The sequence below is a fragment of the Anser brachyrhynchus genome (assembly GCF_964034855.1).
Source record: "Anser brachyrhynchus genome assembly, chromosome: 2".
Taxonomy (NCBI): Eukaryota; Metazoa; Chordata; class Aves; order Anseriformes; family Anatidae; genus Anser; species Anser brachyrhynchus.
The window spans coordinates 147,226,580-147,242,544 of NC_137695.1; the positions used below are offsets into that span (position 1 = coordinate 147,226,580).

At 54.2% G+C, this 15,965-nt stretch overlaps 2 protein-coding genes across 4 annotated transcripts in view; one reads left to right on the forward strand and one right to left on the reverse strand.

Moving 5' to 3' along the window:
- The window catches only part of EXT1 (exostosin glycosyltransferase 1), a gene marked incomplete at its 5' end in the record, with an annotated part of 172,961 nt that extends 171,987 nt beyond the window's left edge, over nt 1–974 (reverse strand). The window contains one exon of the mRNA XM_080582040.1: nt 1–974. Within this exon, the coding sequence (XP_080438166.1) occupies nt 1–974 (974 nt within the window).
- Nucleotides 973–15,965, forward strand: part of LOC308190516 (uncharacterized protein) — a gene marked incomplete at its 5' end in the record, with an annotated part of 26,858 nt that continues 11,865 nt past the window's right edge. For 2 of the 3 annotated variants that reach the window (XR_013947286.1, XR_013947287.1), the window contains 2 exons: nt 973–2,032; nt 3,699–5,349. Coding sequence is in view for 1 of the 3 variants with exons in the window: in XM_080582045.1 (XP_080438171.1) it covers nt 973–2,032; nt 3,699–3,757 (1,119 nt within the window). Of the gene's footprint in view, nt 2,033–3,698; nt 6,450–15,965 lie in introns of those variants that run through there. The other variant, XM_080582045.1, reaches the window with a different exon arrangement.

Sequence of the window (15,965 nt, forward strand, 5' to 3'; positions counted from 1 at the left end):
TTCTCGTATTCGGTGTTGTCTCTATCGCAACGCGAATCCTTGTGCTTTTGCCAGTCTTTGCCATGCTTGCAGGTGGTCAAGAGGACAACATCCTCCCCGTTATGGACGTGATATAAGGCATTCCTGGTGTCTGACCCTATCCCTGTCAGGTACCTTTTCCCCTTGAATACCAACATGTACTTCCTGAGAGGAGGGATGGTGTTAAACCTCAAAAATCCCTTCTCCCCTCCTGTCCTAGGATGATCCTTAGAAAAGAGCGGAATAGAAACATCAAAATTGGGTCTGAAGTTTTCAGTACTGATGCTGGCTTTGGCCAGCATGGCCTGGCCGATGTCGAAGCCCACGTCCTCGGTGTAGTCGGGCCAGGTGCCGGAATATAAATTAAAAATCAAGTGATTTCTACCATTGTTCCACAAGTGGAGGCTCTGCACTTTGGAGCGGAGGTTGTGCACGTACTGCGGGGAGAGCTGGTCCCGGTCCAGCGTGTCCAGGCTGAGGACGAAGAGACACGCCTGGCTGGGGTCGGAGGTGTAGAAGCGGGAGCCCTCGATGGCCGCCAGCACGTTCTGGTAGCTCTCGGCGATCTTCTCCCCCTTCTGCTGCGGGTACACGTAGACCTTGAAGCCGTTTTTCTGGCAAAGGGCGAAGTCGAAGCAGGACTCCATGCGGCACCGCCGCCCGCGGTACAGCCCGGCGCTGCCGTCCCGCCGCTGCCGGGGCGAGACCCGGCCGCCGCCGCCGCCGCCGCCCCCCCCGGCGTCGCCCCCCCCGGCCCCCTCCGGGTCCGCGAAGGGCCGGAGGGCGTCGGGGAAGCGGGGCCAGGGCCGCTCGCTGCCGGGCCGCGGGGGAGCCCCATGCCGGCCGCCGGGCGGCGGGGCGCGGGCTGCCCGCAGCTGCACGCCTCCGAGGTAGAGCAGCAGGGCGAGACAGGTGGCGGCGGAGAGCAGCGTCAAGTAGCGTTTTTTGGCCTGCATGTGGCCGCCGGGGGGTCCGGGGGGCTGCGGAGGAAGGCTGCGGGGGCGGCCCCACTTCTCCGGGCGCCGCTCTCAGCTCCTCCGCCGCTCCGCCATCTTCTCCTCCTCGCCGCCGCCGCCGCCGCTGCCGGCCGCTTCCAGCTCCCCTCGCCCGCCTCCTCCGCTCGGCGCCGTTCCCCAAGCCGCGGGCTGGGGCCGCGCATGTGGGCGACCGCCCGCCCGGACCTCCTCGCCGCCGGGCTCTCAGCGGCGGGCGGCAGCGGGCCGGCGGCGGCCCGGCGGGGCGCCCCGCATGCACTCAGGGGCCGGCCCCCCGCGCGGGGCGGGCACCGGGGCAGCCCCGCTCCCGCCTTCGCGGCGCTGCGCTCCGCCACGCTCCCTCCCCTTCCTCCTCCTCCTCCTCCTCCTCCTCCTCCTCCTGCTGCTGCTGCTGCTGCTCCCGCTGCCGGCGGCGGGGCGCTCACAGCCTGACGAAGCCCTGCATCGCCCCGAGCTGCCCTCCGCGGAACGGCGGCGGGGACCGGCGGCAGCCCCCTGCTCCTCCTCCTGCTCCTCCTGCTCTTTCTCCTCCTCCTCGTCCCTCCGCGCGCACCCCCCCCCCCTCGCCCGGCTCCGCCGCCGCCGCCTTCCCCCCCCCCTCCCGCTGCCGCCGCCGCCGCCGCCCCCGGCCCGGCCCCGGCCCCGGCCCCGCCGCGCTGACCTCACCCAGCCACGCAGCCCCGCGCCCCCATTGGCTGGGCGTCACGTCCGGGGGGCGGGGCTTCCGCTGCGCCCATTCATAAAGCCGCCGGGCCGGGGGGGGGGGGGCGGGGGGGGGCGCTGCGGCGGCGCCGGGGCGCGCCGAGCCCCCGGGGGTGTCCCCGTAGGGGGGCGACCCGTGGGGTGTCCGCCGCTGTCACCGCTGGGTCGTGTCCCCGAGCGCCTTCACCCCAGGGGCGGTGACTCCGCCAACGCCCCCCCCCACGCTGGAACCACCCGTCCCAACGCCTGGCTGCTGTTTCTGAGATGGTCTGGGCGGCTGTGCCCCCTGCCACCCGCCGAGCTGGGTCTCATGGCTGGTAGGATAAGCCCCCGGGACAAAGGGCTTTCTAACCGTAAAACTTACCGTAGAAAAACTCAGGTTGGAAGGGACCTTGAAGATCATCCTGTCCCAACGCAGGCAAGGGTGGATGCCACCGACTAGATGTGGTTGCCCGGGGCCTCGTGCTTTTATGTGCCGCTATGCTTTGAGTTTGTAAGAGCAAGAAATTAAACCTCAAAAATGGGGGAAAAATAAAAAATAAAAATAAAAATAAATAATAAAAATAAAGGAGGCTCAGGGGAGACCTCATTGCTCTCTGCAACTACCTGAAAGGAAGGTGTGGGGAGCTGGGGGTCGGCCTCTTCTCGCAGGTAACCAGTGATAGGACCAGAGGGAATGGCCTCAAGTTGTGCCAGGGGAGGTTTAGGTTGGACATGAGGAGACATTTCTTCTCAGAAAGAGCAGTCAGGCACTGGGACGTGTTGCCCAGGGAGGTGGTGGAGTCACCGTCCCTGGGGGTGTTCAAGGAAAGGCTGGACGTGGTGCTTAGGGACATGGTTTAGTGGGTGACATTGGTGGTAGGGGGATGGTTGGACCAGATGGTCTTGGAGGGCTTTTCCAACCCTAATGATTCTGTGATTCTACAATAAGTGCTCCAGAACAAGCACCCCAAACCTCATGGGGCTGGCCAGGGAGCAGCTGCTGGTGGTCGAGTGCTGCTGCAGGGAGCTGCTGGAGCACCCGAACATCCCTCCAGCTGTGTGTTTGTGCTTGATCTCACCCGCTCCTCAGCGTTTAGCTCCGTAACCAGCAGCCTGGTTTGCTGGAGGGAGCCACGCTGCTGGTTGGGTGGCGAACCCAAGGGCACGGCTGGGCTGCAGGAGGTGGCAGGAGAGCAGCAGGACGTGTGGCAGCAATACCTGTGCACACACGGCTCTGCGAGGGGCAACAACACCACAGATGTTTCGGTGTGCGGGTGTCAGGCCTTCCTAGCTCAGCAATTGAGGGCAGTGGAATGGGATGGGGCGGGCTTCAAGCTGGTTGCACAAGCCGTAGATGCCAAGGAACCATCCCATGGAAAAACCTGTGCCAACACGCTTGCCCTACTGCTGGTACCAGTGTTAAAGCCATAACGGGTGGGCCTTCCTCCGCTGCGATCCCACCTCCCACCCTCCTGCTGTTGTGCCGGAGCAGAGTTGGGTCAAGCCAGCCGAAGGCCACAAACCCTGTCCTGACAAACAACATGCCCGTCCCCATGCTCTTCCATGCCCCTGGGGCTCCTGTCGTGTCTTCTCCTCATCTCCCTCCGCTTCTGTGGAGCTGAGAAGAAGAAATGTGAAGATAACAGGTGTGAAGACGTCGTGCCTCCTCAGCAAAGGAGAGCCTAGCAGAGGAGGACGCGTTACCGACGGGAAATGAGGTCTGATCTCGTGGCTGGCGCCAAGAGAAGACAACTCCCTTCCAAAACAATTTGACTGTAGGGAGGACGGCTGAAGGAAGGAGGCCGGGGTTTCACGCAGAGGAAAAGAGTGAGAGTAATAACGCGGAAATTTCGGGGTCCTAGTCGAAAGTGATACTTATGGCTGGTGTAGATTTGGGTCCGGGGGCAGAAATTCTGGCCTGGGATGTGAAAGCAAGGAAGCGGGATTAAATATTAATGTGTTAATTAACCCTGTAATCCTTCCCTGAAACATTTGTCACAGCCCACATACCAAAACTGGGATGCTGTTCAAGAAAAAGAGGTCAGCTTCTTGAAAGGTGAACCAAGGCTGCTCGCAGAGGCACCTTCTGTCAAGCGCAGGAAGATGGAATCCCATTACTGTCTGCAAATTAAGCCTCTGGGGACCAGTTTCAAACAGAAGAGGAAGCCTGCGAGCTTTGCTGTCTGTGCCAAGGACGGTAGCTGCTGCAAGCCGATTTTGAGGATCGGGTGCTAGCGAGCCCATGGCACGAGAACGCCTCTCGCCGCAACAGAGAGGCACGGGAAGGAAGCGAAAGCAGCTGGGTTTCCAGCAGGACTGCGGCACGCTGGAGGAACCGAGGCCATTACCAGCTTCGCAGCAGCAGCAATAAATACTTAAGCCTTAAAATGTCTGGGTCCGGACGCAGGCAGCAATGACATCACGTTGCGAGGCAGGGAAATGAACCTCTGCGGATCGCTGCTGCCATGCCCGACGTGCGGTACGGCCGCTGCCGTCGCGTGGTGCTGGGCAAGACTCACTGAGGGAGAGGGTGCATGCCCCTACCCGAGCTGTGGAGCTCCGGCGATCGATTCTCTCTCTGAAGACTGCCTTCAGAAGCCGGCTGCTGGCTGCTGTTCATCATTTCCCTGGGTAACAGCACGAAATCAGCCTTCTCCAGCCCATTTTTCGGCAGTGCTCAGGCCCTGTGGGCTCTGCGGAGGGCACCAGGGCTGCTGGGGAGCTGTCTGCCGGGCGGCAGGGTGCTCTGGTGATGCGAGCCCGCCTTCCTCGGAGGAACTAAATCTGCCTGCTTCTGCTGTCAGGCAGGTGGAGCGCAAGCAGGCACGGAGAAACCCAGCCTGGAGGAGAGGAGGAGCGTTTCATGTACTCCCCATCAAGGCTGAACCCCACGTTCACGGTGGCTGCTGTTGCCTGCTAAGGGCCTGCAAGCCAGCGGTGGCTTTTGACCCTGGTCCATTACCCTTTTGCACTCTTCCAAGTAATTTGTACCTTCATGTGGCTGGCAGTTGTCTGGGAACCTGTCCAAGCCCTCAAACGAAAGGCCAGGAGCGGGAATCGGTTTTCTATTTCTGGCTTTGCCTCTTAACAACTGTCCGACCCGTGTAAGTCGCTCGGGGCCAGATTTAAAGAGGTGGATTAGCATGGACTCCTCTTTTGGGGTCTTCCTTGTGGTGCCCAACTGTGGTTTGCAGCGCCTCCAAAATCTAATTACTCAGAGTTCCCTGCTCTGGATGAGCAGGAAGCCCACAGAACCTTTTTTTGTGTGAAAAAGTCCTTATTGCTCTACACGTTTGAGTGCACCTTCATTTTGACGCTGTTGAGTAAAGTCCTTGACTGAGCCACTGGGCGTTGGGTGTTCCTCTATCTCCTTTGCCTACAGGGCTCAATCCTGGGCCTCAGAATGTACTCCTTGGATTGAAATCTACATAAAACATAGGAGAAAATGCTGCCACGCTGTCACCTGTCCCCAGCCCCTTTGTTTTGAAGTGTTTGCCCAAGCAGGAGACCAGGAATCACCCTCATGCCTCGCAGGACAGCACCCTCCCAGGCTGGGCCGAGTGGGACACCCCTTCTGAAAAACAGCTCCGTTCTGGGTCCTTGTGAGCATCTGGGCACGATGCAAGCACCTTCGTCATTTGAGCAGCCTCCGGTAAGGAAACTCCCTGCATTTCAGTTCACACCTCAATGCATCGCTCTTTTACTAAGCCGTGGGCAGAGGAGCCACGTCAGGCAAGCGCCCTGGCTTCAAGCCCCCTGTTACGCTCACCACAGCATCGTGAACGTGCCCGGGGTCTAATTTCGGCAGGACCACAGTGAGCCTTCGGTAGGAAAAGCTTCCCATGCTTCGGGGAGGAGGCTACAGAGCTTTTCTGTCCACTGCAAGCTGCCGAGCATCTACGTGCGTTACTCCTTGGTGCCTTACTGTCCCACGAGAGGTACGTGGCACCTAAACCTCGTGGTAAATCCAACCCTCTGTGGGGTTTTTGGCTTGTTTAAGTACCCAGATCTCAGTGGTCCAACCCATTTCTTTTTATTATTATTATTTTTTTTTTCCATCTTAAGAAGTGCTGAGCTCTGTCTTGGACTCGGTGAAGCCATGGGGAGCCCCACCTGGGGTAATCAACGCCCTTAGGCCATCTGTGGGCCTTGGATTTCTCACTAAACGGGGTCAGTAATACTTCCCTGGCTAGCAGGACATCACGAGAGCTGATTTATCACCGCTGTCGAGTGTGTTGTGATCCTAGGAAGAAACGCAGAGTAAAAACACAGAGCAGCCAGGATACTTGGAAGGGCTTGGCGACAGGCACGTGTGCATTAAGCAGTGTCACCTGCTGCTTAACTAGCTCCGACTGCCAGCCTTCGTGCCACGGATTCACCTTTCCGTGGCCAAATGTGGTATTTCCCCACCTTCTAACGGGAGCTGAGAAGGTCCCAAGGCAAGGCACCAGGTTCACCTTTGGAAAGCGTTCCTGGTCTGCAGGGATTGAAGGCTGATTTACGAACTGGCTCTGCCTTAACGTCGCCTTTGCCCGGGGTTGTGTTGCTTCATCAAATAAAATAAAATAAAAAAAAAAAAAGGAAGTGGGGAAAAAGGAGGGAAAGACAAAGCACACTTTCAAACAGTAATTTGTGGAATGATAATACTGCATTAAAATTGTTCCTCAGCTTGAAGCAAATGAAAGCGATCTTTGCTCCACAAATTAATACTAACACTATGGTTGTTTATCACGTCTTAGTAATATCACATGGGAATAAAACTATCAGCTCTTATCCGTTTAAGTAGCCAAGATGTAACTGCTTGAGCTACAGCACTGCAACAGCTGTTCCTCGTGTCCTCGGAAATAATTGGTTGCTACAGAGGCTATTTAAATGTGAGAAACTGCCTTAGGTTTTATAATTAGTTTATTTTTAAGAAAAAACATCGCTGCCCTTTCCTAAGGAGGTGAGGGTTCCGGGTGGGGTGGAGGGACAGCCATCCAGGCACTGATGTACTGTGACATTAAACACCTAGTAAAACCAGAGGCTTTTAAATCCTGAGTGCATCACCCTCATCCTCAGCCGCTGGCTGAGCTCCTGTGCCGGGGCTTAAATCTCCATCACTGGTGAGGGAAAGAGCCAGCACACGCTGCCTTCTTTGCCTGTGGGTGTAAGCGAATCCCCAAGGAGGGGAGAGGTTGGCACAGCCCTGTCCCCAGTATTTCGCAACGGCTTTGCAAATCGGGGCTCTGCCTAACGCTTTGGCTTCCCGGCCCCCGGGGCTCCGCCGGCCGCAGAGCCTGGTTGTCGGTTCTTCTTCCTTCGAGGAGTAACAACTTCCAGATTTACTCCCTTTCTAACTGAGCATCTTTCAAAGTGGGTGTAGAACTATTTAAATAGCTTCTGTGGAGGTGGGATGAGAAATTGCTCTTATTCCGTAGTCTGCAATCAGCACCAAACAAGCACTTTTCTCCACTGCACACACAAACAGGCAAGCAGCTGCCAGCAGCCTCAGCACTTTAGGTCTGATTCTCTGCTCGCTGCTGCAAGGCGTGAGGAATTCCATTGACATCAACGGAGCTCCAGCGATGTGGTTGTTATTTTATGTCATTAGTTTATTTTTAATCCATTTAAGTCTCCGTTTATTTATTTATTTACTGCTCCAGGGGGTCTCCGGCAGCTGCACTCCGGGAGGATGAGTGTGGGTGGTGCGGAGCAGCCCTGGGCCCCAGCGTGGTTCTTCTTCCCCCAGCTTTTGGAAGAGGCAGGGATCGGCTCCATCACCTGCCTGTCCCCTGATGGCCAAAGGCTTTCTCTGGCACCAGCACAGCTCTGCTGGGCGCAGGAGCTGGAGGCTGCAGGAGCTGCGGCTGCCCCAGACTCATCCCCGCTTGTGCAGAGCAGAAATGCGGAGGGCAGCACAGAGCACAAGCAAGCCACAGGCCATAGGGGCACAGCAAGCCTCTCTGGTGGCTCCCGGAGACAGCTCCCACTATACCAAGTGGGAGCACAGCAGGCAGCCCAGTAAAGCTCGATAAAAGTTTGGGCCATTGCTGAGTCAGTTCTGAAGCTGGCGATGTGCGGTATTTTCGTGCACCACTTTTTTTTTTTCCTCCTTTCGGTGCAAATATGGGTGGCAATCTGATTAGCTTATGATTCACCATTTGGCTAATGTCCCTACTTCCCCCAGTCCCCACCTGTTCAAATAACTGCTACTGTAATGTAGGCTGTTAACTTGGAATAACTTTTCCAACCCCTTTTGTAAATGAACTCTGGAAACTGCTCGAACTCTTGTCCATGGGCTGAAGTTGTAATCATTTTAACTTAAATGCTGTTAAAACCAGCTCAGCCTGCTACAAAACTCCACACGGGCATTTAAGGGGAAGCAAGCTCACTTCGAGCTGCCCAGACTCAACCGAGGCTGGGATCAGAGTGCTGTTTTGGGAGGGCCACGTCTCCAGCCCCAGCACAGCTCCTTACAAAGGCTGTCACCTCCCGGGCAGTGCCACGCAGGGACATTGCAGCCTCACTGGTCCTGGGATCTGATCCAGGCTGCAAAGCCACCCAGCTGCGGTAAACACCTGAGGTGGGTTGGGGCTGGTCGCCTAAGCTCGGTTTCGCTGAGGTCAGCAGCTCCGAGCACACCTTTGGTCAGCCAGTCCCATGCCCACCACTAGTCCTTTCAGCTAAGTCAACATCAGCCAGTTGCTCCCGTGACCCCCATAGGCCCTTTGCTCCAATTTAAACAGATCAATCAGGCTCAGGGAAACTTCACAAAAGACCTAAATTATGCAAGCTATGCAGTGCAAGCCAAAAAAAAAAAAAAAAAAGTTGGAGGGAGTAATGGTGGTACTGAGCTAACCAGAGGAATGGTTTGTTCTGTTCCCAAACTGACCACGACAGTGCGACAGGAAGGTTAGACAGATCATTTTGAGGCTGTGAGAAGTCCACATGCATGTCAGCCGCTGCGCGTACACCCTCAAGAAGACCACTAGGCAAACCCCACGTCTCGCCTAGCCCTCTGACCGCGCAGCCCTCTGCGCCCCTCCACAACCTCCCCTGCCCAGCCCTCCATCACCAGCATGGTGCACCTCATCGTGCTCAGCTCTCGCTGTCCCACGGCCACAGACCTCTCTGATCCTCAGCCTGTGGGCCCACCCGGCCCCAGGTCGGCAGGCTGGGGTGTGCACGGAGCTCCCCGTGCTGCGGGATGGACGTGGCCGGTGCAGAGGTGATGGGGAGAGGAGCGGCTGCGTGTCCGCGCTGCTGCCGTCAGGATCCGGTGCTAGCACCAGGGCAGGCAGATGCTTTGCCTGTGGGTAAAAGCAGTAGGTTCGCCAAGGAAGTGGATCTCCCTAGGTGGTGTGCTAATTTCACCCCTGGCAAATGGCATTAATATAATACATCAAAGCTGGGCACATTAATAGGAAACCAAGGGAAAGGATTTGCTATACATGCTAGCTACTTTTCAAATGCAAATGTCTGTCTTAAATCAGATTAAGATAGAAGGAAGCCTAGAGAATGCCAATAATTAATACATGATAAAGCAATAAACATCCAGGGCATCAAAAGGTAAAACACAATCGCAGAGATGAAAGTGCTCCTGCTCCTCCGCGGTGCGAGCAGGTGCGAGTCCCCCTTCCCACCTGCGTGGGTCGGTGGTGATCACAACCCGGAGCGGCTGCTGCTGCTGGGCACATCCCTCTTCTGCTTCAAGGGAAATGAGAGGAAGCCTTAAGCTCGGCCAGGGAAGGGGAGACTCCCCGAGATGGGGCGAGCAGTGCTACTGCAGCAGGGGAGCCTGGAGCTGCTCCTGAATTCACAGGCATGGCCCCGGTGGGGAGGCCTCCTGGCAGCGTGAGGATATCCGGCTCCTGCAGCTCTACTTCAGTAGGAAAGACGGGGATGGGTGCCAGCACCTCTGAAAACCTTGGGTGGTCAGGATCTCCCCTGTCCGCTCCGCTGCCATTAGCTGATCTCAGAAGTGCTTTGCACTGCTCCCCTGAATCCTCCTCCCATGAAGAGCAGACTTGGCGATTCCCTGTTCCCCTCCTTCCTCCAGACTTGTATGTTTAATTACGGTTGCAGCAGGGCGTATCTCACCTACCTTGAATCTTAAAAAACGAGCGATAAGAAACAAGGGAAATACTAACAGGCTCCTATGTCTTACAAATCACACGGTCCTGGCATCAGACCCCCCCCGAGTACCCTGTGGTTTTACTTCCTTCTTCAACTGATGCCGAAAAGCAGCGCTCACTCCAGCGTTATTGAGCTTGCAGAAGGCACCCAACTTCAGCAGGCTTTGCCTATCGATTGTACCACCAGATAAGTGGGCTGCCTCGCACGCAGTCCGTGCGTGCGGGAAATGAGCTCCTCTGACGGCAGATAAACATCGCAGTTAACGTTTGAAAGCTGCCGCTCAGCCCCGAGCCCCGGCTGGCTGCAGGTCCTGCTGACTGCTGTGGTCTGCGTACTGGTCCCTGGAATTGGAGGGCGCTTATCTTACCAAGCTGTTCTTTATTTTTAGCCCAAGATACCAGAAAATAAGCAGAAGTCTCTTCCCAGGCCTCTTAGGAGATGTAATGCTGACTTACAGGTTTGTAGCCTGCCCCTAGATCAGAATAGGACTTAAAAATCAAATAGCTAAAAGCTGAGCAGTAACGGTACACTGGGCTCCTCTCCCGATTTGCGATCACCTCCCAACACACAAAACCCCCTCGCTGGCCCCTGGAAGCCCAGGATCACATTCTGCTAAAATAAACTAGAAAAATTATGCAGTTCCCACATGCGTCTTTGACATTTCCCTTTCCCTCGGAGCCTCGTTCAGAGCGCGCGCGGGGCTGGAGGGAGCCGTGAGCACGGCCACGGGGTGGGCAGAGGGACGGTGCGGGCGCCAGCGCTTCCCACCTGAGGTGGCAGGGGTGGAGGTCACAGGCAGAGCTGTTGGCAGAGGCAAAGGCAGTTTAAGTCATTCCCTTTGGACACCCAGTTGGGTATCTGTTGGCCTTTGAGGCCTTTGAGGCCTTTGAGGCCTTTGAGGCTAGTGGCCTGTTTCTGCCCCTACTCCCTCCAGCCCCTTTTTGGTATCGTTTCTGGTGTAAAAGTCACAGTTTCACAGCACAGCTGAGGCTGGAAGAGGAGGACTCCTGGTCCAAGCCCCGTGCTCACGCGGGGCCACCTACAGAGACCACAACAAGACCGCTGCAGTCAGCACCTGCGGTGGCTGGGCTCTAAACCACACGTCATGACCAGAATCCAGCCAGCCCTCCCTGCTGTCCCCCCGCCCAGCCACTGGGATCGGTCAGAGGGATCGAGTGATGATCCTGATCCACATCTCCATCACTGTGGAGAGTGTGCAGATCCAGGTGTGAGATCCAGGTGTGCTAGCCAGACTGAACACAGAGGAGATGCCAGATGCTGCCAGCGTCGTTAATGTAATGTAGGACCCATGTCCCTGCCTGCCTGAGAGCACCTACAGGTCTGCTGAGGCCATAGACAGCAGCTGTTGACCTTCAGAAGACACACTGGTACAGCAGAGAAGATGGTCCGATGGATCTTCCTAGAGGGAACTTCATATCCACTCCGCTAGTGGTTATTCAAGCCTGACCATATCAACTGTTGATAATACCCAAGCCCTCTGGCAGATTGCTGGCGTCAGCATGGACTCTGATCTTTGGCTGCTGCCCAGAGAAAATTATTAATCAATCCAACAAGCGCTATCCTAAGCAAGTCCAAACAGCTTGTGCTCCAGCATTCAGGATTTTGGGTAATATTGAAGTTATGAAAGGTCTGAATTTCCATGTGGCCCTTGAGACCCCTGCAGTTTGGTCCTACTAATTAATGCAATCACCGTGACCAAATATTATAGAAGTGCTTACCACCCTTGGTCAAGGGGACCTCTGAGATGGAAATTACCCTGTCATGGTGCTGAAGGAACGTTGTTTCTCAGACCTGCCTGTAAATTTCTTTCATACAAGAACCAGAAGAGGGTTGCCTCCAAGTCCTCACAAGATGTAGCTGCTTACCATGAGCTGGACTAGGCTAGGGGTGCACCCCTCTTAAAAAAAATAATAAAAACATATATATATATAATTTTTAATTCTATTAAGAAATGAGGGATCTCCATGGAGAAAGGCGGATGGACTCAGGGTTCGGCTTCACAAGCAGGTCACTTTTGCTGTGCTGTAAGTCTCACGACTGGAGGGAGCGAGCTGAGATTCACAACCTTTCGGGTTCTGGTGGTGCTTCCGTCGCAGACAGGGGATATTTGGAAGCACAAGCCTTATCTACCTTAGGGGCCCACCTCCCAGCAGCCCAGGCAAGGTCCAATTTTTGCCCACAGTGCCTCTCACTGGCATGGGTTTTGTTTCCACGGCCGATAACCTTCCCGTTCACCCCGGCCTTGCTCAACAGCCGCCGCGGCAGCTTCGGTTCCTGTCACAAACAACCACTTGCTTAGTGCTGATTTCTGTCCTAAACAGTGTTTCTTCTTATAACTTTGTTTTTATTTAGTGCCTAAAGTTCTAGATTAAATGCCATCTCCTAGCAACCAGTATATTTTTGTCCCTAGTCTGCTAACTTTTGGTGCTTGAATATTGCTCTCCGTTCATTGTGCTGCCTCAGATAAAACGCGAAACACTAGGTTCCAGATACCTACTGGTATTTACATTTGTTTATTAAATTTATAAACAATCGAGTCAGTTAAACAGCCACCTTTATGGCTGCTAGTTCGTTGCCTCTGTAGGTATGCTCCAGAGAACCAAAGATGCGCGGTGTAGCCCTCCTGCCTGGTGCATCTTCAGAGGAGAGAGCCAACGCAGGAGCTGCTCCTGCTGGGCACACCGCCTGAGACATTCGGGGATGGGGGTCTGCTTGACACCCAGCAGCCTGCCCAAACCCTTGCCTTTTCTTGACATGCTAAAGAAACGTCTGGACACGTGCTTCCTACTTCTGCAAATTAACTCACGTGTGTGTCCTCCCAGCCGTGGCAAATGCACCTGCGAAACTCCACATAACACATCAGAGGGTTGAGTTATCCCCTCAGGGAACCTGGCATGGCAGCGGGCTCCTGTCTCATGGTGGGGCACAGGACGTAGCCCACGTTACAGCAAAGCCATTTCTTTTTGGCCGTTCAGCCTCAGATTCTGCAGCACGACTTCTAAAAGGGTGCGTGGGGAGGGTTTTGCAGCTTTTATCCTTGTCGGGTAGCGCCGCAGGAGCTCAGCATCCTGTGAGGAAGGGCTCGCGGATCATGCCAGGCATCTCACCAGAAATTCTCAAAATGATTAGGGACTTGTCTATGAATTTGGCTTCAAAGAGCATCAGCAAGTAGGGTTCGCCTCACCTAAATTTATTCTGCCATAGGCTTTATCTGAGCTGGTTTCTGAGCCTCCTCTCACGGTCAGCAGAGGGGAAACAGCAGCGTTAAGGTGTGCTTTGCCATCGTGGCTGGCTGCTTTAGGCCAGGATGGAGATTTCCCCAGCAGAGACCGTACAAAGACACTGCGAATGTTGACTGCTGGTTAGGTGAATCCCACCAAAACACCTCGTTAGAACCCATCCTTAGGCTTGCAAGTTTTTGTTCGCAAAGCTAAGTCACTTTTCTATCCATGCAAACTTGGCTTTAGCTATTTTTTCTGTTTGTGATAGTTATAAATTGAATTTACGTGTAATAAAAGATGCTGTCCATGAGCATAAAAAACAACTGATGCTTCGTGACTTTTATTTCTGTAACTTCTCACTTCCAGAATATCCATTTGACAAACTGTGAATCATAGATATTGGCTTGGGTGGATATACTTAGCTCTGATTTGTATAGCGAGATGTAAATAATCAGCTAATTAAATGAAAAATTTCTCTGCGAATTACTGCTTCCTTTCTCTCCCGTTTTCCCCTGCCTCCCATCCGCTCTACCTCACCACTGCTCGAAGGCATTTGTGACCGCCGGCAGTTAGGAAGGCTGAAGCTGCCCAGGACTTCCTGCACAACTGACACAGAACCAGGACGAGGTACAGGTGATGGGGCATTGAATTTTCCGACTCATTGCTAAAAAAAAACACAGTACTTCCAGCCCCATGCTTGGGCTGTGCTGGCTCAGAGAAAAGGATGCTTGCAATATCCTTTAATACTGCTCTGTTTCCACCTGTACGGGAGCGTCCAAAGCCCTGCTGTGACAGGTGGGCTTGCAAGGTCAGATTTGTATTCTAAAACCCATCAAATATCCGCGCAAGGAGGGACGTGTGCGAGCGGCCCCCAGCCAGCTGAGTGCAGTGGCCGGCGGCCGTGAACACCGAATGAGAGCACGGATTTTGCCTGATCTTGCTGAGCTGGTTTGGTCTCGCCTGCTACATGCGACCGTCTCATTAGCACCTGCTGCCAGGTATCTTCCTCTCGTTTTGGCCAGGGCTGCCTGCTCAGCAGTAGGCAACGCCAGGCAGAGATGTGCAGAAACTTTTGGCAACTTTGTGCCGTTTGACTCCAGAAGGATTAAACCCTGCTCGCAACAAACAGAAAGGTAACTATTGTGAATTCAGCTCAGGACAGGTTTTGCAGTTGTGTGTTTTAGTATTAGGTTAAAAAAGTCATAATGCTAAGGCTTTTTGAAAGAGGGTATTTTGAACGAGCAGCAGTGAAAGCAGTCGGTCATGTTTTTGCGTCCTTCCTCCTCCTGTCCCTGCTCCCCTCAGGCACAGCACAGCTTGCACACAAAACGCAAGGAGCTGCTCTCCAGAAAGCAGTATTTGGGACTGCTTATGGGCTGGCTTCTCCTGCACAGCCCACTCCTCCTGCCCCTTGCCTCAGTTTCCCCTTATTTATGGAGGGAGCTCAATGGCACCAGCCTCCTGGACTTGAGCTTATCAAGCTGGGTTCTTTTAGAAAGATGAAGAGCCTTAAAATACAGGTTTTGTCTGGATGCAAACTGTACCGTGCTGTTATATGCCTTGGAACATGTGCAGGCATTTAATAATTCACGACTGCTCTCCCCCCACGCCAGGATCTGCACCTCACAGCGGTCCCTTGATCTTGAAGCAGTCACATGCACCAGTCGAGGATTTGGTCTCAAACAGCTGAAGGCTGGAGGTGATGTCTCTGCAGTAAGCTAAAGAAGCACGAATACACGTCTCACATGTCTATGACTGTCACTTCCTAGTGCTCCATCTCCCCAGGACCTACCTTAGCACTCATAAATCCTGCAACAGCCAGAAAACCAAACCGGGCTGCCAGGAAGACGATCTGCCACAAGCTTCCCTCCCGGTTCCTCTCTCTCTTCCCAAAAGGTGGCGAGGTGGGTCCCGGGGGTGAGGTGGGAACGGCGGATGATCTTTGCAGCAGCAATCTGAATGGACATGTGCCAGGGAGGACTGCTTGCGTCCGGGGCGGAAGAAAGGATGTTGCGGTGAGACGTGAGGCGATGCCGAGTTGAGCTGTGTGGATGGAGAGGAGAGGCTGTGTCTCGACAGCGGTGTGGAGGAAGGGTCTGGAAGGCTTCAGCAGAGCCTGGAAGTAATTGAGGGCTGCCCCATGGCCTCCGTTATGCACAAGGTCAGATTAGATAATCACTGTGGTCCCTTCCGACTTCAGCATCTATAAATCTGTGAAATAGGAGCTTTAAACCACGATGAAGAACTGAGTCCTTGGAGCATCACTTTGAAAGCCCTGAGTATCCTGAGATATTGGCCTTTAATACTGGGATTTGGGGGTATAGGAAATCTATTTCAGGAGTTGGAGTTGGCTTTTTTTTTTTTTTTTTTTTTTAGGTTTACTTCATCTACCTGGTTTTACAGGCAGCGGCTATCAAAAAAAAACCCACCCTACCTAATAAAATATTTAAAGCCCTTTAAATATCCCTAAAAGAGTCTTTTCATGCCATGTGTTGCATAAACAGGCTGTGTGCTGCTGGGTGTGATGCAGACGTCATGGCTTTGATAGTTTCAGAGCTTTCATGGCCAGGAAGCACCACTGCGGTGGTTTCCTCTGCCCTCCTGCATAATGCACACCGTGGAGCTTCGCCCAGCAATTCCCACACCAATACATGAGCTACATCATGTAGAAAGACATCCACACTTAATTTAAAGATCTTTTTGGGTGATGGAGAATCTACCATATCCCACGTCGGCTCCTCCAGTGGTTAATTACAAGGCTATTAAGGAGAAAAATATGCCTCATTTTCAGCCTGATTTTTTTTTAGCTCCAGTCTTCCCAGCTTGCACGCCATTGTCTGCAAGAGTAAGTAATCGTCCGATGCAGCATTGCTCCTTCATGTGCAGATACTTACAGATCTTGGTCAAT